General features: G+C 36.9%; 2 protein-coding genes and 2 pseudogenes across 2 annotated transcripts; 2 read left to right on the forward strand and 2 right to left on the reverse strand.

The window, feature by feature from the left end:
* Positions 1-47, forward strand: part of LOC125190996 (1-aminocyclopropane-1-carboxylate oxidase homolog 1-like) — a 49,877-nt pseudogene extending 49,830 nt beyond the window's left edge.
* Positions 48-5,767: 5,720 nt separating this feature from the next.
* On the reverse strand, positions 5,768-9,239 carry LOC125191236 (cytochrome P450 711A1-like). The gene is made up of 5 exons (XM_048088752.2): positions 8,974-9,239; positions 7,580-7,732; positions 6,650-7,430; positions 6,456-6,551; positions 5,768-6,167 (listed from the first exon to the last, which is right to left on the reverse strand). Exons 1-5 carry the CDS (start codon positions 9,222-9,224, stop codon positions 5,838-5,840), a joined length of 1,611 nt encoding a protein of 536 aa, XP_047944709.1. The 5' UTR covers positions 9,225-9,239; the 3' UTR covers positions 5,768-5,837.
* An 8,048-nt stretch (positions 9,240-17,287) lies between these two features.
* On the forward strand, positions 17,288-18,603 carry LOC148926415 (uncharacterized; annotated as a pseudogene).
* Positions 18,604-18,667: 64 nt separating this feature from the next.
* Positions 18,668-24,199, reverse strand: CLPB3 (casein lytic proteinase B3). Its single transcript, XM_048084252.2, has 10 exons — positions 23,837-24,199; positions 23,535-23,753; positions 22,724-22,961; positions 22,238-22,433; positions 21,883-21,937; positions 21,624-21,774; positions 21,096-21,404; positions 20,391-20,656; positions 19,225-20,151; positions 18,668-19,135 (listed from the first exon to the last, which is right to left on the reverse strand). The coding sequence occupies exons 1-10, from the start codon at positions 24,068-24,070 to the stop codon at positions 18,806-18,808; spliced, it is 2,925 nt and encodes a 974-aa protein (XP_047940209.1). The 5' UTR covers positions 24,071-24,199; the 3' UTR covers positions 18,668-18,805.
* Between the last annotated feature and the right edge of the window lie 250 nt (positions 24,200-24,449).

Raw genomic sequence — 24,449 nt, forward strand, 5'->3', positions numbered from 1 at the left:
AGCAGTTGGTGTCGAATGGGAAATTGAGAAGCAACGAGCATTATTGAGCAATAGCAAATCGGATACTGGAATGGAGGATTATCGTGCTCTTGATTATTACAAGATTGAGCTGTGTAACGCCCCGCTTTTTCGAACTCTAATTTTTGTGACGTGGAAATTTTTGCATTAAATGCTATGACTGTGGGGAATTAAATGATAAATGATTTGTTGCAATATTCTTGTGACATAATTGCGATATGGAATTGAGTTTGAATTGAATAGTTAAACTTGTTGAATATGTGACGTGGCTATTGAATAGTCAACATGGTGGAAAATATGACGTGGCCGTGAAATGGTCAAAGTCGTTGGAAAATGTGAAGTGGAGGTGAAAATTCGAATATGCGAATATTTTAATGTGGGGAGAAATAATAAGTGTGGTGAATTATTTTCCTAAGGGATGGGTGAGAATTAAATAGGAGCATTATTTAAGTATGTGGAATTTTCGACCCCTCCTATTTTATTGGAAAGAAATCCTATTTTTCTTGGATTTAATTATTGCTTGGGATAATTATCCAAATTAAATCCAAAGTCCGAATATTCCTTATTTTGTTGATGAAATTTTCAAAACCCTTGTCATATAATGGGATTTTCGAAAATCCCTTATATTATAGGAGAAGGGATTATTTTTATCCCTTGTTTATTCTCTTCCATGAATAAATTCAAATATCCTAGCATATCTTGCCAAATCTAAGAAGATCTTACCATATCCTAATTTAATTAGGATTATTATTAAATCCCTTTTTGAAGAAGTCAACTACACGCCACTTTTTCCTTATATTTAGGGAGATTTATTATTATTTTCTTGCTTCGTGATATTTTATTCTACTCCGTGAAATATTCAAATTAAATCATAGGCTAATTAAATAGCCTAAGCAATTCGAAATCCCCTTTTTCCTCAACCATTTTAACGTCACTTCTTCCACCAAATCCTCTCCAAATCTTGATTTATTTAATTAGTGGAGTATATCTTGCACTCTATAAATATAAGAGGGAGAATCAAAACCCTGGCATCACAAAAACCGCCCCCTCTCTCCCTCTCTCTCGCCGATCTCTCTCCCCTCTCTCTCTCAAATTTTTCTCCTACTTTCTCCATTAATTCTTCATCTTTTGGAGAAGAATTGAAGCTGCAATTCAAGATTTTGTTGAAGAATCAAGATCCTACTTGTTTCCTACCGATTGTTCTAGTGAAAAGGTATTTTTATTTTGATCTCCTCTTCTTCTACCGATCAATCGGTGTTCTTGAGTCCACATGCATTTAGATCGAGTGAAGGGGGAAATTAATCGGTGAATTTTGATGCATGTGTGGGTGTGTGACCGTGTGTGTGTGTGCACGCCTCGGTATGCGTGCACACGTGTGTTGTGTGTGTGTGCGTGTTGTGTGTGGGAAACACTCATGCGTGACACGATTTGATGATAAATCTGGAATTGTTGTGTGAATAAAAACGATATGATAATCGTACTTTGATTTTGATTGGTGATATTGAAAATAATCAATGGAAAAAGGGAAACGTGAGATCATGCATGATTTTGATCCATGATTGAGACTTATTTGAAATATATGAACTAAAGGTGATAGTTCGCGTTCCCGGCGTGATAACAAGAAGGAGTGCGTTTTTGAACTCGAAGGAAATCGAGGTGGGCTTTATTCTTAAACTCTCTCTTATGTTGCAAACTTATGATGTTGGAGAAATAAGAGTGGATTAAACTGTTATGTCATGCCTATGAATTATTTTGGATATTGTGTGTGCCTGATGCCTAGATTGTGAGTACGCTCCATTAGGCTAAAGGGCTATATAAACGAATTCGGGTCTGAGTAAGGCCGCAAACCCTATCAGGCTAGTGTACACTGGAGATCGGGAGCCGTCCTTGCTAGTCGGCCGGTCTCGTGGGCGAAAGTGTGGCCACACTTCGTCGCACCATATGAAATGATAATTGATGAGAAAATGGGAGGTATTATTTGACTGGCCAGTCCATGATATATTTTGTGATACTCGATGCTTATCTTTAAATAAATGCAAAATCTCGATTTCACTATGGTAAGGGTGGCATAACTACAAAATGTTTTGGCATGAGTCCACTGAGTATTTTTAAAATACTCAGCCATGCACGTGTTTTCCCTATGTGCAGGTTTAGTGGCGACGGGCGGTCGGTGGTGTTGAGATGGTTGAATCGAATAATATGGATGGTTGGGATTTTGAGTGTAGTCGTGTCTTCATACATGGCTTCGCTTTCTCTTGAAATGCTTCCGCTGAATGTTTTGAAACTTATTATCTTTGGTTGGTTTGAACCTATTGGAATATTGGGAAATTATTGCGTTTTGTTGGAGCTACAATAAACCTTTGATTTTTGAGCTTAGCCTATGCTATCTATTAAATCTTGATTTTCGTAAGTAAGCCGTTGACTTATTGCCTTGATACTTCATTAAACACTTGGTCAAATCTCTTTAAATGAAACCCTAGTCTATATTCCTGTCGCCTTAAGTTCGCCTAGTTAACAGTCGCCGTATTCATTATACCCTAGAAATGCCGGGCTGTTACAAGCTGTGACTGGAAATGTATTCGTTGTAGTATTAATTTCCAGTTCTTAGTTTTCTTGCTCTGAGTAGTGTTCTGGCTATTCTCTAGTTGTGTGTTGTGTGTGTTGTTATATGTAACATCTTGTTGGCTATTCTGAAATATTGTCGTTTTGCACATTAACAGAAGAAATTGATTTATGTATGTATGAGATCATTGAAAAAAATAATTAAATTTCACAATTTAATATTTCAATTTTAAATTTCACGGGAGATTTAATAGGTTATTAGTACTTAATAAACTAGCAAACAATTAATCAAAAAACTAATAATACCAATCCTACTACTAACAAAATTAACAGGAAACAAATCAAATATACTGTACTTAAAAACTAACAAATCATAGGATAAAATAAAGATAGCTATTATAATTATCTCTTGCCAATTTCATTCCCACTCGAATTGTAAACCACATTGGACGTAGTGTGCTCGAACAGCCTTGGCCTCACTACCAAGTCTATTTCTAACATCAATACATAAGTTAGACTATCATCTGATTCCCTCTTCATCTTAATACTATGCATTAAAATACTTCATGCATCTTTATTTACTTATGGAATAAAAAAAAGTAATTGGAGTAATATGCATTAAAATACTTGATGTATGAAACAAGGGTGTCATGAGATAAATATATTGTAACATCCCGTAATTTAGAACCCTAATTTTAGAGCCCTAGAATTAATTGTTGATGACGTGGAATCGAGAATGCAATTATTTCATGAGATGTTATGGTCGAATTGAGTTAGGGTTTGTGTTGAAAGTTGAAAAGTCAAACTATATGATGTGGCATGTGATATACTGTATTAAGTTATGAGATTATGTGGCAATTAATTGTTTAAGGGTGAGTGAGAATATTAGAGAAAATTTCCATAAATACTTGTCACCCTAATTCTTGAAATTTTCGAACCCTAGACCCCTTTGAAGAGAAATTCTATTTCTTCCGGAATTTATTTAATCCTTGGGATATTTATCCAAATTAAATTCCAAGAGCCAATTATTTCCTTGTTTAAAGATGGAAAAATCGAGCCCCCTTATTTTTCTAGTGATTTTCGAAAATCACCATAATTGGGAAGGAAGGAATTATTTTATTTTATTTGACTCCTTACTTGATTTCCTTCCATACCTAGAATTTAATTATTCTACCAAATCTTTCCATACCTCAAGAGATCTTGTCTTACCTTATTCTAGGCAATATTTGAAAAATCCATGCCTTATTTAATTAGGCATATGAGACGCCTATTTCTACTCCAAATTGGGAGAATTCTTATTTTTATTTTGCTCCGTGATATTTTATTCTACTCCGTAAAATATACCAAAACAAAACCATGGCTAATTGGAAGGCCTAATTTTCGAAAATACCATGCTTGATACCTAGCCTATTTTTGTTAATTCTTCTTCCCTACTTCACAATATTATTTTATTGATTTAATTTGGGGAGAATGAGATCTTACCAAATATTCTATTCTAATTACCTAAAGATCTTGTTGGACTCTATAAATAAGAGAAACATCAACCCTAGCCTCCATAATTTTCGGCCCCCACCCTCCCATACACTCTCTCAATTTTCTTCTACTTTACTCCATTAATCCTTCATCCCTTGAGAAGAAATCGAAGTTTAATCCGAGGATATTGAAGAACCAAGTCTCTACTTTGTTTCTACCGATTGTTTTTCGCTAAAAATGTATTTCGTTTATGAGTCCTCCTTATTCTTCTTCTACTTCTTCTTTTTCTTCTTCTAACCGATTAATCGGTCTTCTTGAACCCTCATGCATCTTGGTTGAGTGAAAGAGGGATAAAAAGGGATGTGGGAACATGTGTATGTGTGTGCGCCGTGTGTGTGTGTGCCGTGTGTGTGTGTGCCGTGTGTGAGTGTGTGTTGTTGTGTTGTGTAGTGTGTGTTTGATAGTTAAATAATCTTGTGTGGTAAACATGGTCTTGATTAATTGGTAATGATAAGATAAATCGTTGGGAAGAGGGAAAAGTAATGAGACATGCATGAGTAAGACTAGTATTGAACCTAATCTGTGATATGTGCCTATGTGATTAAAAGGTGAGACTTTGGTTGCGAAGCCGGATAACGGAAAAGCGAAACTACTTGAAAACTAAGCAATCGAGGTGGGCTTTACTCTAAAAACTCTCTTTTATTTTATCGAAACGTTGTTTGGTGTTATAAGGGTGGTTTAACTGTTATGTCATGCCTATGTCTGTTTTATTGTGATATTGTGTGTCTGATGCCTAGTTTGTGAGTTCGCTCCATTGGGCTATATGGCTATGGATATGTTTATACGAATTCGGGTCTGAGTATGGGCCGCAAGCCCTACCAGGCTGTGTACACGAGGGGATCGGGAGCCGTCCTTGCTAGTCGGCCGGTCTCGTGGGCGAAAAGTGTGGCCACACTTTCGTCGCACCATGGAATGATTGTGATTGTGGATTATGTTGAGGAAAATGGGGAGTTATTTTGACTGGTCAGTCTATGGAAAATATATTTTGTGATACTCGTGATATTATTTTATAACTGCTTAAAACTCGAGTTCACTTGGTAAGGGTGGCATAACTTATAAAATGTTTTGGCAATGAGCTCACTGAGTATTTCAAAATACTCAGCCCTGCATGTGTTTTCCTTATGTGCAGGTTGAATGATGACGAGCGGTGGCGGGTGTTGAGCAGCTTAATTAATAAATATGGATATGTTGAACTCTAAGTGTAGTTGTGTCACCATACATAGCTATGCTTCTCTCTTGGTCGTTTTCCGCTGAATTTTTGATACTCTTTAGAATTTCTTTTTGGAATAATTTGCATCTTACTTTCGGTTGTGGCCTTAGCCCTTTTCTTGTGATTTTGTCTTGGATACTATGTCGTACTCTTAAGGTTTTGATCATCATTTATGATATCTATCTTCCTTTGGACTTCTAGGTTAAGTTGTTGCATTAAATACTCTGATATTCCTTCCAATTCTTTTGGTCAGTACTCTTTAAATGAAACCCTAGCCTATGTTTACTTCTTTGGAGTCGGTTTTGGGTAGCAGCCGCCGCATTTATTGTACCCTAAAAGGTCCGGCTGTTACATATATAGATTCATGTTTTGTTGCACCCAGAGATATATATGAAATACAGGATATATATTATATGCATCGACTTCAATACTACTCCATGAAAAGGAAGAAATGCTGAATATATATTTGATCATGAGTCAAAACAACACATACATTTGAGATTTGCATTAGGTTTCAAGTGCGTTTGGTGGCTATGAGCTTGACACCATTTTTGAAGTTGAGAAGTATCCCATACTGAAATTCCAAGGGAGTCTCCATGTGTGGGGAGTGACGGAACAGGTAATGTCTGTAAAGATGGATAAGTGCGAGCTTGATTTCTTGCATGCTAAATTTCTGGCCTATGCACGCTCGAGGCCCTATTCCGAATGCAAGGAAGGAGTAAGGATGCCTTGTCTTCTCCTCTTCCCCCTCTGGATCAAACCTTTCCGGTCTAAACTCATCCGGATCTGGAAAGTTTTTTGGATCTTTAGCCACAACTCCGGTCCCAATCCACACCCATGTACCCTGTTCAATTTCACACATGATATGTCAAGTTAAGAGATTGTGTATATTTTATAACCATGTTTTCTACTTATGGAGATCTTTTTCTTGTCAAAACAATGAAACTAAATATGTTCGAGTTTATAATTATCTTTTATAGTAGTATTTATTTTTATTAATAAATGATTTTCACAATAATTGCTTTAAAATCTCATAATTAAGGATTAAAAATAAGTAAAATTAATGATGGGACATAGAGGAAAAAGCTTGGGATAATTTGAAACAAGTAATGAAAGAAATATGTAAATGTACCTTTGGAATATCATAGCCTCCAACTTTAACATCCTCTACTGCTTCTCTTGCAACTAAAGGAGAGACTACGAAGAATCTCATAGTTTCCTTGATCACCTATAGATCAGAATCGGGATTATTATATTTAAATGTGATCGGATTGATAGAAAAAAATATTACTAGTATAAATTATGAATTGGGAAGAGAAAAGGTGCCTGATCAAGAAACGGGAATTGATTTTGCAGCTGGTCGGATGTAGGCAGGCGATCACGAGGGCCGAACGCATCTATTTCGTGAAGGAGCTTCTTCTCAACGTGTGGATGGGCTGCAACAAGATAGACCACCGTAGAGATTGTGAAAGAAATGTTTGTGGATCCAGCCAGCAACTGCTCGTACGTGAGCGCGCTTATATAGTCGGGCGTGAGAAGGTTTCTCACAGCCTTCTCTGACTCGGTCGCGTTGAGTAAGAGCGAGATGAAGTCTTTTGTGCCTCGGTTTTTATCATTTTTTCTCTTGTCGACGATGTGGTCGAGCCGAGAAGTGATGCTCTTGTTTGTTCTCTCCAGTTTCCAGTCCATTGTGCCGGGGATTCTCTTCAGAATCTCGCGGCACGGGTTTTGGAGGAAGGGGAGTAGGAAGCCTAATATGCTGGAGACGGACCCGGTTAGGTCCATCTTCAGTTGCGTTGTGGCGTAGATGTGTTCCTTGATGAATTCTTCTGCCTCGTTGTTGTTGTTGTTGTTGTTGTTGTTGTTGTTGTTGTTGTTGTTTCCAGTTGGTTTTGGTTTGGAGAGGCCGAAATCCATTCCGAATGAGGTTTTTCCGATTACGTCGGTGGTGATTTTGAGGGTTAATTCGGAAAATGTGAATGATCCGGAGTCGAGATTGTCAGTGGCTGATTGAATGATGTCTTGCATTGCGGGGATCATTCCTGCGATCCGCGATGGCTGGAAGAACGATAGCACTGTGTTTCGCATCATCGACCATCTTGGTTCTCTGGATATTTTTTTTATTGATAAATGAACATAAATTTAAAGACTGTGTTAGTTGATAGTATTAAGTTATTAGCCAAATCTAGGTTAACAATTCTAAAATTAAAATAAAAGAAATGGAGGATAAGTGAAGGAAGAATAGAGGTAGTGTACTTGGTCATGAATAAGCCTTTGATATGAAGAGGCGATCCAGCTAAAGGTATAGGAATGCTTCTGTTGGAGAAACTTTTGAATTTGGTTACACCAACTTCCCTGCAAAGTTCTGCAGATGCCACTATTACAAGAGGCTGTCTGCCCATATGAAACCTACATAAAAGAATTAGGACATAAAGTTGGTCAGTAGGATTTTAATACTGGGAATTCAAACTAATAGTAGTAGTAGTAACAATTACTCTCTCCGTTCCATAGTAATAGAGACGCCTCTTTTCAGCACGGAGATTAAGAAAAATTATGTTAGGTGAGTTATATAAATGGAGAATAAAGTGGAAAGTGAAAAAGGTAGAGAGATAAAAAGAGAAAAAAGTAAGAGAGAGTAAAGTAGGTGTGGAAAAATGTGTTGACTTTTACTAAAAAGGGAAATGACTCTATTACTATAGAACGTACTAAAACGAGCAAAATGATTCTATTACTATAGAAAGGAGGGGAGTATATTTTAGTGTAAACCACATATAGAAATAAATCTACATAGCTAAAATAAAATTGAATAATGAGATATGAATAATACTCCCTCCGTCCCACTTAAAATGCAACATTTGAGAATCGGCACGGAATTTTATGCAGTGTTGTTTTGTGAGTTAATGAAGAGAGAGTAAAGTAAGAGAGATGAAAAAGTAGAGATAGAGTTGTTTCCATTTAAGGAAACGTTTCATTTTTAATGGGACAACCAAAAAAGGAAAACGATGCATTTTTAATGGGACAGAGGGAGTATATATTAAAGATACATATAGTGATAATTAATGTTGGTGTCAAAATAATTAAAGAATTTTTTTAAATATGAAAGTATAACTTTAAAATCATATAATTAAAGATAGATATAGTGATAATTAATGTTAGTGACTAGTTTGGACCAATCATTACTCCTGTCGTTTGATCACCAATCACAACATACTCTTTTTTTGCTTTAGTGTGTAATGGTAATAAAATATTACTAGAGTCATTTTGCCATTTTTATATGTTTGATAGTAATAAAGTCATTTTCTTTTTTAATAAAAGTCTACACATTTTTCCATATCTACTTTACTCTCTCTTACTTTTTTTTTCTCTTCATCTCTCTACCTTTTTCATTTTCCAATTTTCCTTTTACTTAACTCACCAAACACAATTTTTTTTAATCTACGTGCCAAAAAAAAGCCTCCATTACTATGGAACGGAGGAAGTACTACTACTACTAAAGGAGTAAATTGTCTTATTATGCAATCGACGTGTACTAATGATTAAATGGGAAACTCTCCTCTTCCCCCTAAACAAACATCAACAAATATTTTTTCTTATTGATCAAAGAAGAAATGGTCAAAATATTACTCCAATTGAGTAAAGAAAAAAGGAACCTGAAAATAGGACCATAGCGGTTGGCAAGAACAGAGAAGACATCAGGGCCATGTTTAGCCATCAAAGGAATGTGTCCAACAAAGGGCATAGTGGGAGGCCCTGGGATTTTTCTTACACTAAAATATGGTTGGTAAAAATACCACATAAAACCTCCCAACACTCCTAATATTGTGAATATTGTTGATGATAATAAAGGTGCCTTCACAAACATATCACCCAACTGCCATAAAATTGCTAACAGAACTTCCATCTTTCCAGAGAGAGAGAGTTGTTTAATTTTCCAGTGGAGCTATTATGCTGCAATCAATAATATATATATAGCACAACGCAAGTGTGATATTTTAATGGCTAGGATAATGATAAACTAAGATGTCAAAGATTACATCAATTTAATTATGTAATCAGAGCCTTGGGGTTATACAATTATGTCTTTATTATAACCAGTTTTTGACTTATTTGACAAGGAATCCGGATGAATATATTCGACTTCGGTTCACTATTTGAAAGTAGTATTTTGTATTTACTATCGAAGTTCCACTAACTACAATTAGACTTGATTATTCAATGTATTACTCCTTGAAACTTTCAAATTTGTTACCTTCTAGTAGTACTACTATTTAATTTATTCAAGATTATTGTCCTAGAAAATGAATAAACCTATCAAGTAGTTTTATCTAGGCCTGCTTATTCGGCCAGTTTCGGTTCTAACTGGACCAGTTGGCCGGTTAACCGGTTTTAAATTTTCTGAAGTCCTAGACCGGAACCGAAATCGATCGGTTCTAGTTTGGAACCGGTCGGTTCCGGTTCTAACCGGACCAGTTGACCGGTTAACCGGTTTTAAATTTTCATAAGTCCTAGAACCGGAACCGGAATCGATCAGTTCCGGTTTGGAACCGCCCGGATTCGGTTCTAACCGGACCGATTGACCGGTTAACCGGTTTTATATTTTCATAAGTCCTAGAACCGGAACTGGAACCGGAACCGATCGGTTCCGGTTTGGAACCGGCCAGTTAAGAACCGGTCGATTCCAGTTCCGAACTGGAACCGATGTATAATTTTAATCCGAATTTATTTATAATTTTAAATAGTTGAATACTAAAAAAATAATAATCCAACATCTAGAAATATAACAAATAATGCCTAAAAATTCAAATACATACACAAAAAATATAAATCAACTATACAATAGTATTCATATATGGATAAGAGTGATGCCAAGTGTAGTAGGTCGGACTAGTTTATGTTAGCAATTTTTTAATACAAAAATAGGAGTTATAAACTTTAGCAATTTTTTTAAAAAATGAGTTTTAAAATTGGATTTCATTTTTCCTTTTTTGGCAAAACAAATATTCATTGGAATTTTCAATACTAATTGATCTTGTTGTGACTTTTTGATTTATAACGGAACAGTTAATAAAATATTCACAAATAGGTTAAAATCGTATGTTAAATGAATTGTTATATAAATTTGTTATAAAGTTAAATTTCTATCATATGAAATGATATTGTATTTGTATAAGTTCTTTTGGAAATTAAAAACAAACTTATGATATCCTAGTCATTGTAGTTAGTTCATAAAAAATAGATTAGAGAAATAATTGTAGAATCAAAGTACCACGGATTAAACATTTTAAATACTTCACAAAACAGAGCTCGCAAATCTAACACTACTTAAATCTAAAAATCACGGAATGTTTCAACTTATTTTACTTTAGTTCAAAACTAATTTAATTAAATTAGATTTATTAGTATATTAAATTATTAAAAAAAATTGAATTATAATCTGGTTCCCGAACCGGAACCGATTTTATTTGAAAAGTTAGAACCGGTACCAGAACCAGATTTTTCCGATTCCGGTTAATCGAGAACCGGAGAACTATTTAAGCACCCCTAGTTTTATCTTTTTTCATATATTCACTTTTGGACAGTTTTAGATGGAATCCAGAAGATTATATTCGAGTTCATTACTGACTAAATTTACTACAAATAAGTACAATCGAGTTTGAAACTGTTCCAAGTGATTCAAATACTTTTCAAAGTCTATACGATATATATTATTTTCTCTTCATTCCATAGTGGTTGAGTTATTTTATCATTTTGATACGTTCCATATTAATGGAAATATTTTTTTTTATTATAAGTCAACACATTTCTTATCACATAGTTTAAGATTATATATTTTTTCGTCTCTTTACTTTTTGCATTTTCTACTTTATTCTTCCTTTATTTAATTCAAAACACAATTTTTCTTAAATCGCGTGATGAAAAGAAACGCTTCCACTATTGTAGAATGGAGTGAGTAGATTTTAGTCGTAGTAGATAGTTTTCTAATTCGCATGACTAAATTGCAATTCCAAAAATGATCGATGTATCGAGATATGCATTTCCCAATCAACAAAATGATGAAAAAATTAAAAAGAAGAAGAAGAAGGACAGAGATTTTGTGTCCTGGTAACTAATTCACTATATCTTACCACTAAATTAATTATTACAATCATATTTCTTATAATATCCTTCCGGGTAGTGATAAATATAAATAATTGTATGAAAATAATCGAACTTATATTGAAAATCAATTTATAAATATTAATTGATTTAAAATAAATTTCATACTAATCATTTTGCAGCATTTCAAAAAAAAAATGAAATTTTAACTTAAATATTTGTATATTTAAGAAAAAAAATATTTTCTTAGTAAATATTGTATAATTAATTCGAATCAAGCTTGAAGTTATGTCACAATTTGACAAAAAAATTTCTATGCCACTTCTTTCTTATTGTTACATATAATACAATAAATAACAAAGTACTTAATTTTTAAATAAATTCAATTAAATTTAAAAATTTAAGGATATAGTATATGTACAATTTATGTACATTTATCTTTTCTCTATCCTTAATTAACATGAACATAAACTCTTTTTTTTATATTGTATATTTATATAATAAAGATTATAACTGCACATCGCATGGTATCTCCATATAATCTTATTATGGGCTAACATTTTGTTTTGATACATGGATTGGGTTGTGACAGTTTTTTCTAAGCATAATTGGCACATAAATCCCAAATTTGATCAGCTCTATGGTGGATGTCATTTTCAGCCCTTTGGCAGTGGTTGACTCTGGCCACATCCTTAACCAGTGACCTGAAGAAGCAATCTTCAAGATAATTATAATAGAGATTGATGCAACAAACATCAGAAACTTTGTTGAAAACTGGGGAAGTCAGATTTCCACAGCTCATCTCTTTAGAAACTTGTTCCAAACACTCGGGTTTCATATTCATCGGACACCCATCTCGTTTGGGGTAGTCGAACACCACACTGCCTTGCACCATTGTTTTGCAAAACAGGAACCAAATTAGGACCTTGAATATCATGGTGGTGGAAGATTTGGAGATCATTGTATTTTTTGTGGGATTGGCTTTGTAAATTAAATGTCCACCCTTTTAATATATATAGTATGAACTAAGTTGCCGTTATTACATGCTCATTGATGAAGATGTCCATAATTTATTGCAACTTCAGTTAAATCTTTGATTGTATAACGCCCACTCTCATTCAATTAATATTGCAATTATGACATGTATGATAAAGTATTATGCTACTAATTACTAACTAATGATTATGAAATGTATGATAAAGTATATATACAAGATATAAATATAATTAAAACTAAAATATAATGTAATAATTACTCTTATTTAAACCCATTATAAGTAGTGCCATAATGTTAAAAAATCATTTCCCTTGATAAATTTGGTGTTGTTACCATTTTTAATCTGCAAAAGAAAATATTGTAAAATGTAAAGAGTATACTGTGTACAGTTTCCATGTTTTGCTTTAAATTAACTCAATGCTATGAACTTAAGTTAGGAATTTGTACTAATCATCCACAAACCGTTTTGTGTCTTAAATGAAATGAGAACATACCCATCATTATGGAATAATAAATAAACTACAGTTAATAATTAAATAATTAGATCATCTGAACGCATCTCAAACATTAGACCTTGGCTTTGAAAACTCTAGAGATCTCTAAAGGGTGAAGTTCACATTGTCTCTCCCAATTCAAAACAGTGAATAAATATATAAATAATTCAATTCAAAAAATTTAAAAGAGTGAATTTATACAAATACTAGTTGCTTATCTTTGATGCTCGCAAATATTATGGAAAATCCATGGATTTTGACGTATTTATAATCGAAGGAAGTATTTTTTTTTTTTACCTATGTAAAACTTTTTACCCATTCAAAGTTGGTTGATGGTATTAATGTTCTAGAAAGACCATTATTTATATGGAATCTATATTGATTCAGGCATAAAATAAAATAAAATTATACGTACTATGTTGGGTAGGATTACTTATTTCAAGTAAATGCCTAAAAGATAGACAAATTCGAAAATTTAACCATATTTATTTGGATATATACATTTGGACACTATCTATATGAATTGCTGAAAATCTATTGCATAGGGAAACAGGAACATAGATAAATAACAGGAGAAAAGGTTTTCACTTTACCTTCACCATTACAAATTTACAACGCCATTTCCCCTTTTTTATTTAAATTCTGTATTGATGCATTAGGTTTTTCCGCACACCGTTGTTTTATATTTCCTCACTTTTCTATAGTTTCAATTATTTATCATTGCCGGATATAAATATATACACGTATCTAATTTTCAAGAAGTTTTTATAGATTTTTGCTTAGTCAATTACGTATGCCCTCTATGATAAGATTTAGTTTCTACTTAATTTCCCTTTCGATTGTTGTGCAATATATTCATAGGTCAAAATTCTAGTAAATTGATAGGGATTATGTGTTTGCATGTTTGTTTTAGGATTTTGATGAACTAACTAGACCTTAATTTAGGTTGCTTCTATATCTTGTAGACGATAACGCAAATTCATCCATCGTTTATTTGTCAAGGCTGAAGATATTATAAGAAATTAACATTTTTGGGATCTAGCTTTATATAGGAAATAAATGGTTATCATATTTTTAATTTACAATGTAACAATTCGGTGACGAAGCCACTATGGGGCCTTGGGGGCCACTGGGCCCCCCAGCTTAAACAATTATTAGTATATACAGGGAAGTGTTCAGGGTGTCACCACCCCTTAAAATAACATCATACTAACATTCTTAGTCAATCATTTGTACACATGGACGAATAATAAGCTGCCACGTGGCCAAAAAAAATTCAAAGATAAAAAAGACGACCAGCAATATTTAATACTCTCTCCGTCCCATAAAAGTTGATACAAAACTTTTGGGCACGGAGATTAGGAATTTATATTAAATAAATAGGAGAGATGAAAAAAGTAGGAAGGATAAGAGCGAGTAAAGTAAATGATGGAATAAAGTAAGAGTAATTAGATGTTTTGTCTTTTGTTAAAAAAGGAAATGACTCAACTTTGTTGGGACGGACTAAAAAGGAATACGACTCAACTTTTATGGGACGGAGGGAGTACCTTATACAACAATTTTTCTTGAACAACAATATCCAACACGCTAGATAGCAATCTATAGATTGTTGTCTACCGTATTGAATATTGTTGTGTAGCGTTTATAATATTGTTGTATAAGTGATGTCACGGTGTTATTTTAAGAGGAATTGTCATTTTTACACAAACCATTATATATATGTTCCTAGGTTTTAATCCCTTTTCATACACTTATATGCAAGAATTTGTTTTTGTTCCCAAAAGTTCAATCCATTCAGTCTACAAATCATTTTTTTTTTATTTTCTTACATTTATAATTCCATGATTTTGTTTTATTTTCTTATACCCTTCTTTCTTATATTTTTATGTTCCCAAATTCAAATCCTTCACCCTATAAATTTGAAAAGTTTTTTGTTTTATTTTCTTACCCTTTTATGTGCAATAGTTTACTCCCATTGCTATTTATTTACATATATCCGACTTTCGTCTTATATTCTAATTTACTAGCACCTTATTCCCTCTATTCTACAATAAAAGTCCTATTTTTCTATTTCCGCTCATCCCACAATAAGAGTCTTATTTCGCTTTTAACGTAAATGGTAGTAGTTCTCATATTCCACCAACTTATTCAACTCATATTTTATTATGAAACACTATTGTATATAAGTAGGATTCATATTCCATAACTTATTCAATCCACTTTTCTTTACATTTCTTAAAATTCATGCTCAACCAAATATGACTCTTATTGTGAGACGGATGGAGTATTTTTAATCGATAACATGTACATATATTTCTAGTTTCTACTATGCTTTCTCCCACTTTTTTTCTCTCAATATCCATCTATATCTTTTGCAATTCCCCATTTACCATGTTATAACAATTTTCAGCGATGCAGACGCTGAAAAATACCTAAGGTTTGGGCCCCCCCGACATAATATTTCTGGCTTCGTCACTGGTAAGGCCAAATTTGTTTAAACTTCTTAGAGCATTCCCAATGGAGGTGGCGAATTCTCGGCGATAAATCGCCGGTTATCGCCGAATTATCGCCGGCCATTGTGGCGAAGTCGGCGATAATTCGGCGATAATGTTGCCGTTGCTTCGCCGAGTGGCGTTCTAACGCCGGATTATCGCCGAGCGATCGCCGGCCACTGTGGCGACGCTCGGCGATAATCGGCGATAATTAAAATTTTTTTTTTTTTTTTTTGAACCCAACGGCTATTTTACATTCCACCCCTATAAATATTTCCTCCACTTCCTCCATTCATCACCCACAATCTTCATTCTCTCCATTTTCAATCTCTTCTCCCAATCTTCAATTTTCATCAAAATTATGAGCTTTTGGAAGAAAAGTTCCCGATCGGGTAAGGATAAGGGTAAGGGGAAAGAGTCGAGTTCACAAATTCCCAACACGGATGAAGCAAACGAGCAGTGGATGCAGTCGTTGTTGGCGATGGGTTCTCCTCCCGGCCAACTTCCATACGGGGGTCCGTCTCCTTTGCAGACTCCTCCGGCGCGGAGACTTTCTCCGTACTTCAACTCTGCCGGCAGAATGCCCTTTCCAGCCGACGATGTGTATCGGCCCCAGTTCGACACCCCCGGATCAACCCCAGGCGACCAAGAATCTCAGGCCGCGACACTGAGCGCGGAGGACTTCGAGGTGGAAGAAACGCCCACCGAGCCGCCTTCTAGGAGCGGGAGGGGGAAGGCGCCGGCGTCGTCGGCTGCGACTGATACGGGTTCCGATGAGAGGCCGAAGCGGGTAAGGACTACTTACACTCTGCAAGAGTCCGAGCTGATAGCCGACTGCTGGGCGGACACGTCACAGGACGCGGAGCGCAGCAACTACCAGACTGAGATCATATTCTGGGAGCGGATTGCCGCGAAGTACAGGAGCCACAAGACTGCCTCAATGAAGGACCATGGCAGCGAGGCGATCCGTCGGCATTGGGAGCGCCTCATGAGGGACTGCGGGCACTTCAACGGTATTTATTCTAACTTGATGACTCACATGACGAGTGGCCAGAACGAGCACATGGTCCGAGATGAGGCCATCCGGATGTATAGTAGCCAGTACTTGTCGACGAAGGGCTTCAAGTATTGGAACATCTACGATAAGCTGAAGGATCTCCCCAAATTCCGGACGGGAATGCACGACGCGCTGCACGGGAAATCGGTGCGCTCGCGACTTAGCGTTTCGGAGAGCGAGGGGAGCGCGGCCCACATCGACTTGAGTGGGGATGGTCCGCACGAGCGCCCGGAGGGAGTGAAGAAGGCGAAGGGGAGGCGGAAGGGGAAGGGCGCAACGTCGGAAGTCGCGTCGGAATCCGTCATCGACTTAGAAAAAGCCACTTATTCGAGCAATGTCGCCAATCTGACCCAGATGTACACGCTGTACTTCACCGGCGGCGGGACCCCTGAAGAAAAGGCGGCCCTCTGGAAATGCATCCAACACCTGCAGAGTACGCTGGGGCTCGATCCCGACGCCCCTCCGGCCCCTCCGTCTTAGATTTTTTTTTTTTAAATCTTTGTTTATTTGCGTTTTTTATTTGTAGTTTTTTTTTTCTCGTTGTATTATATTTTCCAATGATTAATACAACGATGAATTGTTCATTATTAGTCTATTTATTAAATACATTTGTAGGGAAAATTAAATAATATAAAAAATAATGATGTAAAAATGAAATGTTGAGTTAGGGAGAAATAAGGGAGAAATAAGGGAGAAACCAATGTAGCACTTGGCTAAAAACTGGGGATAAATTTTGGTGCTGATGTGGCGCTGATGTGGCAGGAGTTAGGGAGAAATAAGGGAGTTTTTAGGGAACTCCATTGGGAGTGCTCTTAGCAAGCATATTTTGATGGCATGTGACAATTTGCAGGACTTGGGTGTTGGTGGGACAAGACTCCAAAGCCAACTTGAGAGAAACAGATGGACTCTGCTTCTCTCAATGGTGATGTTGCTTCAGATTCAAATGCACTTCCTAAGCGGTTCATGCCACGATATATGTAAGTATGGACGGAGACGACCACTCAAAGAGCATCCCACTAAACTCCGGCATAAGAAGAGCGCGAAGCTTTCCGTAGTAATCCCTTCCCCTAAGAAGAAGGAAGCTGGCAATGGCCAACCTTCGCCTTCTTCTGATGCCAAATCCTTTTCTCCCAAAACTAAAAATCATTCCCCGAGGCAAAACAACACTTCATCCAAGAGAGGTGTATTTCAAGTGGAGGAAAGCAATTCTGTTGCTAGTAAAATGTTTAAACAGAAAGTTAAAGTTAAAGTTAAACCATCCTCGCCTCGCCACAGCTCGGATGGTGTGTGTGGGAAACGAAGACGAAACGAGGATGTCCAAAGTAGGCAGCCATCCATGTTGTCTGGAGGTGCACTTTTGTCCTCTTAACACAGCAATGAGTCGAGTAGGAAAAACTGGCGTGGTGAAATTGTTGTCTCCTCGGAAGAGGGTTAACACTGAGTCATCACGACCATCTCCATCGTTCCAAGAAGAAGGTGATCGAGAGAGCAAGAAGGATGAGTTCATTTTTAAACGTTGCAGATGCTCCATCATCTTCGTTTCATTGAGATGATGACGAAGAATCAGATGAACTCGCCTCAGACACGACCTTGTCTCAGAGGAAAAGGAGGAGAATGACTAGGGTAGTTAAGCCCGGAGATGAACATGATCTGCCCATGAATCTCAAGTTCCGAACCGGAAAAACAATGTATCAGCCCGAGAAAAGTAATGCTCCAAGATGGCTTAAATTTAGGTGTACTAGGGTGGACAAAATCAGAGCAGATGATTCTGTAAATAGTTGTGTTCTGATTCACCCTCTCAAGCCTTCAAGAATCAAAGATAAGCATCGTTTCGAGCAGAAACAGATATATGAGAGTCCAATATGGGAGGACGAGAATCCTAGTACTCAAAGATAAGAAGGGAGAGCGAAAAAGAAATTGGAGAGAGGATGATGTGAGAAGGAATCACCACCAACAGAAAGATTTCCAGTGTTTGATGGAGGAAAGTGTGAGTAAACTCCGCTGAGAGACGGAAAGGGGCGGTGAAAAGTTCAGTGAGAAACTACGAAACGCTCATCTCCCGCCTCGTAGAGCAGAACTGTATTTTGAAACTGAGAAAGAATAAACCTTAGAGGTTTTTTGTTTGCAAGTTTTGACAGTTTTATTTTTGAGTTGTACTTGTACAATGTATGATGATTAGAATGAAGGTTCAGCTTCAGAGTATGTAATATACCAATGGGCAATGGTTGTCTTTATTTAGTGCATTTAAAAGACTACACACTCAACTTGATTATAAAGGTTTAATTTAATGCTCAATTATTTCTATACCAATACAGTTATGTAGAATTACAGGGTTGAGAGATTATTATCATTGCGTTGGTGAAAACACTTGGTCTTGGCTTCTTTGGTCCACATCAGAGCCGGAGCCCAGCTTTCTGAAGACGAGCTTCTGCTGAGGCAACTGCCCATTGCCAAAGGCTGAGACTTCAGTGTCCACAAGTACGGTATCCTCATCTTTGAAGTCTCCTCTCAAAATCCCCTTTGCCAGCTCGTTCTCAACGTATTGCTGGATCACACGTTTCACCGGCCTCGCCCCATAGTTTGGATCGTATCCCAGACTACCCAAGAGTTGTACTGCACCATCACTCACCTTCATCTTCATCTTTCGATCTGCTATCCTCTTTTGCACTCTATCCAACTGTCAACAGCCATATATAGTTAGATCCAATCAAACCCAACTTCAACAGCTATGAAAAGATATCAGAAGGAAGAAAGAGGACGCTTTACCTGTAACCTGACAATATTGCTGATCTGATCGCGATCAAGAGGTTGGAATACGATGTACTCGTCCACTCGATTCATGAACTCTGGACGGAATATTGATCTTGCGGCATCCATTACTCTTTGCTTTATAGTTTCATAGGCCATCTCCTTAGAAGTGTCATCATCATCCTGGTTCAGTATATATTGTGAACCCACATTTGATGTCATGATAATTACACAGTTGGTGAAGCTAACAGTGCGTCCTTGCGAGTCAGTTACTCTACCATCATCTAGGATTTGGAGGAACACGTTGAATACATCAGAGTGAGCCTTCTCTATCTCATCAAACAAAATAACTGCGTATGGCCTCCTCCGAACAGTCTCTGTCAGTTGCCCTCCTTCTTCATATCCAACATAGCCAGGAGGGGCCCCAATTAATCGTGAGACCGCATGCTTCTCCATATACTCGCTCATATCAATTCTTACCAGAGCATCTTCTGTGTTGAATAAATAGGATGCGAGAGCCTTAGCCAGCTCTGTCTTTCCAACACCTGTGGGACCCATGAACATAAAGCTAGCAATTGGACGGTGAGGATCTGAGAGGCCAGCCCTTGATCTCTGTATAGCTTCAGCAACTGCTGTAACTGCTGGATTTTGACCAATCACACGTTTATGTAGCTCCTCCTCTAAATGCAACAACTTCTCCCTTTCAGACTGTTGGAGTTTGGAAACAGGAATACCGGTCCATTTACTTACAATTTCAGCAATATCACTACCAGAAACTTCTTCCCTAAGCATTGACTTCCCAGACCTTATATACTCATCCAGTTCCTTCTCTGCAATTTCAAGTTGACGCTGCAATGAATTAAGGCTTCCATATTTCAGCTCAGCCGCACGATTAAGATCATACTCTCGCTCAGCCTGCTGGATCTCAAGATTTACTCTGTCAATCTGTCAAAACAAAGTTAGAAATCTGTAAATGAATTAATTGTTTCATTTTACTTAGCAGCAAGAAGATTTGGCAAAGCCATTTCACATATATGCTTAACCATTTATTATGGACGCTTTCATTAGATAGCTGCACAACATAGTCATGCCCCTATCTAATGATACATTTAAATCACCATGATGTACTGAAATTATGACAATATACTTGTAATAAAACCAAGATCAAATGATTAAGCCCATACTTCCTCCTTAATAGATTGAAGGCGTGTCATGACTGTTTTTTCATGCTCCCACTGCTCATTCAGTTCAGTTTGCCTCTGCTTTAAGAGGGATAGCTCATCTTCAAGGCGATTCAACCTATCTTTTGTCGCTCTATCAGTATCATTTTTCAGTGATAGCCTTTCCATCTCAAGTTTAAGAACTGCACGGTTGATTTCATCAAGAGCTGTTGGCTTTGAGGTAATCTCCATTTTTAGTTTTGCAGCTGCTTCATCAACCAGGTCAATGGCTGCAATTGGATAAGTGAACTATGGGAGTCAGGCTATCAGGTGAAAAGTCAGTATGTGCAACTAATTAGACAAAATTAGTTTTTATCTTTTCCTTCACTATATGGACATACCAGTATCAGTATTCACATCTGATACTGATTCTTTCTGTTTCTAACAATTTTTTTCTAACCATAGTTTACAAACCTCAGGCAATCATGAGCATATCACAGTTGCACACATGAAACAGATATGTATCCCTTATATTGGCAAAGCAAACAACTAGTGAATATTAGTACGATAATCAAGATATGCATTCACAAGAAAAAAACCATGAGAAGAAACTTGTAAAATAAGTATATATCTCCTGTACGTATAATATATGATGCGTACTACAATTAAAAAAATGGTAGGGATGTATGAAAGGGTATCTTTTGCAACTAAACTATAAACGGTTTGTACCTTTGTCAGGAAGAAAGCGCCCACTGATGTAGCGATCTGATAAAATTGCAGCTTCAACGAGTGCACTATCTGAAATTCGAACTCCGTGGTGCAGCTCATATCTCTCACGCAAACCACGGAGAATGGAGATGGTGTCTTCCACAGTAGGTTGGTCTACATAAACTTGCTGGAACCGCCGTTCCAGGGCCGGATCTTTTTCAATGTACTTACGGTACTCATCCAATGTGGTTGCACCAATGCATCGGAGCTCTCCACGACCAAGCATGGGTTTCAAGAGGTTTCCAGCATCCATTGCACCATTTGTAGCACCTAAGAGACACAAATTGGCCATGTACAGTCTCAGAAGACTAGAAGCACTGTTAAGAATGGTGCAACATAAAATGAAGTGCTATATATGTAATCAGCTGCATAGTACATGCATTAGAACAGTAGGCAGGCGTCGAATGAAAACAGAAAAATGGAGAAAAAAGAACCTCAGGTAAGAACACTGGACCACCAACTGTAAAAACACAGCTAACAAAGCAGTACCTGCACCAACTACTGTGTGAATCTCATCAATAAAAAGTATTATCTGGCCATCTGAATCAGTGACTTCCTTAAGAACAGCCTTCAGTCTATCTTCAAATTCTCCACGGTATTTTGCACCAGCAATGAGAGCTCCCATGTCAAGAGATATCAACTACATGAAGAAAGGTAAGCTTGCTTTACCATCAAATGTCTCACAAGTAAAAGCATGAAGGTAGTTAGAGAAGAATACAGATGTTTGTTGATATGAAGCTTAACCTACCTTGCGATTCATCAAAGCCTGAGGAACATCTCCTTGCACAATTCTCTGGGCCAGCCTGTCAGCAAGGGTTATTAAAACTTTGTAACCAAAAACAGGAAATGAGAAATGCTGTGGTGCATTAGAATTGAAGAGGAAAAAAAAGAAATCTGGTTTAATATTGCTTAAGCAGATCCATATCCCTCGTGAATTTCAATCCTCTGACTAATATGATATATATTTAGCTTCTACACACCTGGCCTGCATAGTTCAGTTTGACTAATAAGGGCTGAAACAAATTAGGTGTGTACATAACAGATACGCTAACTGATTATACAATGTTGCTATATGATAAAGATAGAAAAGATTGCTGGCTCACCCTTCAGATATTGCAGTTTTCCCAACACCAGGTTCACCAATTAAAACAGGATTGTTCTTTGTTCTCCTTGAAAGAATCTGAATGCATCTGCGTATTTCGTCATCTCTTCCTATAACAGGGTCCAGCTTTCCTGCTCTTGCCATGGCTGTTAAATCTTTTCCATATTTTTCTAGCGCTTCATATTTTCCTTCAGGATCTGTTGAAACCATAAAGATAAGTTTTGTTCCTAACTATATTAAAGATAAAACATGACTGGCATGGTTCAAAACACAGATCAGTTTGCAAAGACTAACAATTAATCATAATCCTTATAGGACAACGATGACCTACAAAATCTAGTTGGATGCACTAATGACCAACTTAATGCACATAAGCTACATCATAACAGTCTACCTCGATCATTAAGCAAAAAAACTGCATAGTTCTACACTTTTAGCATGAAAAGTCACAACATCACAAAATAAAGAAAAACTCAAGTCACTATACCTTGGTCAATAACAGTCTGTTTTCCCCTTATTGACTGAATGGCATCTTTAACCGTTTTCAGAGAAAGCTGGAAATCCTTAAATAATTGCTTCCCAAACCGGTTATCCTCTGCAAAACCAAGAACTAAATGCTCTACTGAGACAAATGAATCGCCAAACTCTTTCTTGTAATCCCTGGCTCGCTGTATCAGTGCTTCCAAATCTCGTCCTAACATTGATCCAGCTGAATCTCCAAGAACCTGGTTATTTTTTAAACCCAGTGGCTTATTAATTACCAGGTCACTTGATATACGACCAAAGAAGATCTAGGAAAACCGACCAATATACATGTAGCAAAAATTTTGCACAGGTACAATTATTTCAGAAGCAAAAAAAAAAAAATACTAACACTCACGGCCACTAGCATGTCTTACAAACCGCTATTGCACATACCATTCTGAGCATATTCCTTAACATAAGCATTCATTACATATCTCGTGATAAGCCAGAGATCCAACAATGACTGCCTATTATTCACTCCTTTACTGATAGTGTATATTTACCAAATGCCACACACTTCTTAGCAATTATGGGGTAAAATCATTAAAATGCAAAGTAGATCTTCTGATAACTTAACTGAACAGTAGGATAAGCTAAATGAACACCCACTTGGTGCAGATTTCAAGTGAAATGTTGAATACTAAACCCTTACACATTAACTGCAGTAATGAGTAATCCAGTCAAATAATCCTCATGTCAACCGACCTGACTTGGCTTAATCATAAACAGCCATAGCAACATCAATTACCCAATAAACTAGTATATCAAACTACCTTGGGCTGACGCTGAATGTATTTCTCAGTAGCATCAAGCAGTCTAGTATTATCCACCCCAGCCTTGGAAAATATCCGACGAGCAAGGCCGTTCTTCTGCTCCAAAAGAGCTTTCATCAAATGCTCAGTCTCCACTATCTGATGCTTATTGCTCTTCGCCTCCTCCGGCGACGACACAATCGCTTGCCACGCCATCTCCGTGAACTCCGACTGCGTAATCTGTTCTCACCAACAAGAAAATCACACCACTCAACAACATTCAACCCTAAAAACAGCAAAATATCAATAATCAACTGACTCACTCTTCCATTGGACGACGCATCACACCGCACGCTGAATGAGCGCGACTTTCGATGAAATCTACTCAATTGTCTGGTCAATGCAACACTGTTGTGCATTAACTGCAACCGATTAGGCGAAGTGAGAGAGCCGAGATTGGTTGAGAAATTAACAGATACTAGCGCCTGAGGGGACATGGCGGTGTCCGGGCGCGGCAAGTGAAGCCGCACGGGGGCGAAGGAGGACGCCGACGCCATTGAAAGGAATTCGGTGAATTTAGTCAGCTGTGGATAAATTTCCGGTGAAGAAATAATTAATTATCTTGAAATTGGGAGTAATTTAAAAAGGAGAAGATGGAGTAGTCTGGGAGGTTCGAGTGAAGAAATTAGAAAGTTCGCGATGGTGAGGTTTTGCTCTATTTACAAGGGAGCGCACCATCAATTTGGTGCTTCTTCATCCACGTGGCGCTGCCCTCCATTACGAACTTCCTCCATCCAACGGATGATAATCAACCTAATTGTTAAGTCCACAAAAAATAGAGATCAATGATAAAATAAAATAAAATAAAATCAAAAATATGAATGATAGTGAAAATCACAACAAGCTAAAACTTTATAATCACATACAAAAAATGTC

Source organism: Salvia hispanica, chromosome 5, assembly GCF_029641045.1.
Source record: "Salvia hispanica isolate PSC_SH4W2 chromosome 5, Shi_PSC_v1, whole genome shotgun sequence".
In the NCBI taxonomy this organism is placed as follows: Eukaryota; Viridiplantae; Streptophyta; class Magnoliopsida; order Lamiales; family Lamiaceae; genus Salvia; species Salvia hispanica.

Excerpts from the sequence above, each read along its gene's own strand:
- LOC125191236 (XM_048088752.2), bottom strand. The coding sequence starts at position 9,224 with ATGGAAGTTCTGTTAGCAATTTTATGGCAGTTGGGTGATATGTTTGTG. Across the intron at positions 7,733-8,973 it reads CGCTATGGTCCTATTTTCAG|GTTTCATATGGGCAGACAGC; the intron begins GTTCCTTTTTTC and ends TCTTTTATGTAG. Across the intron at positions 6,168-6,455 it reads GAGGCTATGATATTCCAAAG|GGTACATGGGTGTGGATTGG; the intron begins GTACATTTACAT and ends GAAATTGAACAG.
- CLPB3 (XM_048084252.2), bottom strand. The coding sequence starts at position 24,070 with ATGGCGTCGGCGTCCTCCTTCGCCCCCGTGCGGCTTCACTTGCCGCGC. Across the intron at positions 21,938-22,237 it reads AAAACTGCAATATCTGAAGG|GCTGGCCCAGAGAATTGTGC; the intron begins GTGAGCCAGCAA and ends CCTTGCTGACAG. Across the intron at positions 20,152-20,390 it reads TTCAATCTATTAAGGAGGAA|ATTGACAGAGTAAATCTTGA; the intron begins GTATGGGCTTAA and ends TTGTTTTGACAG.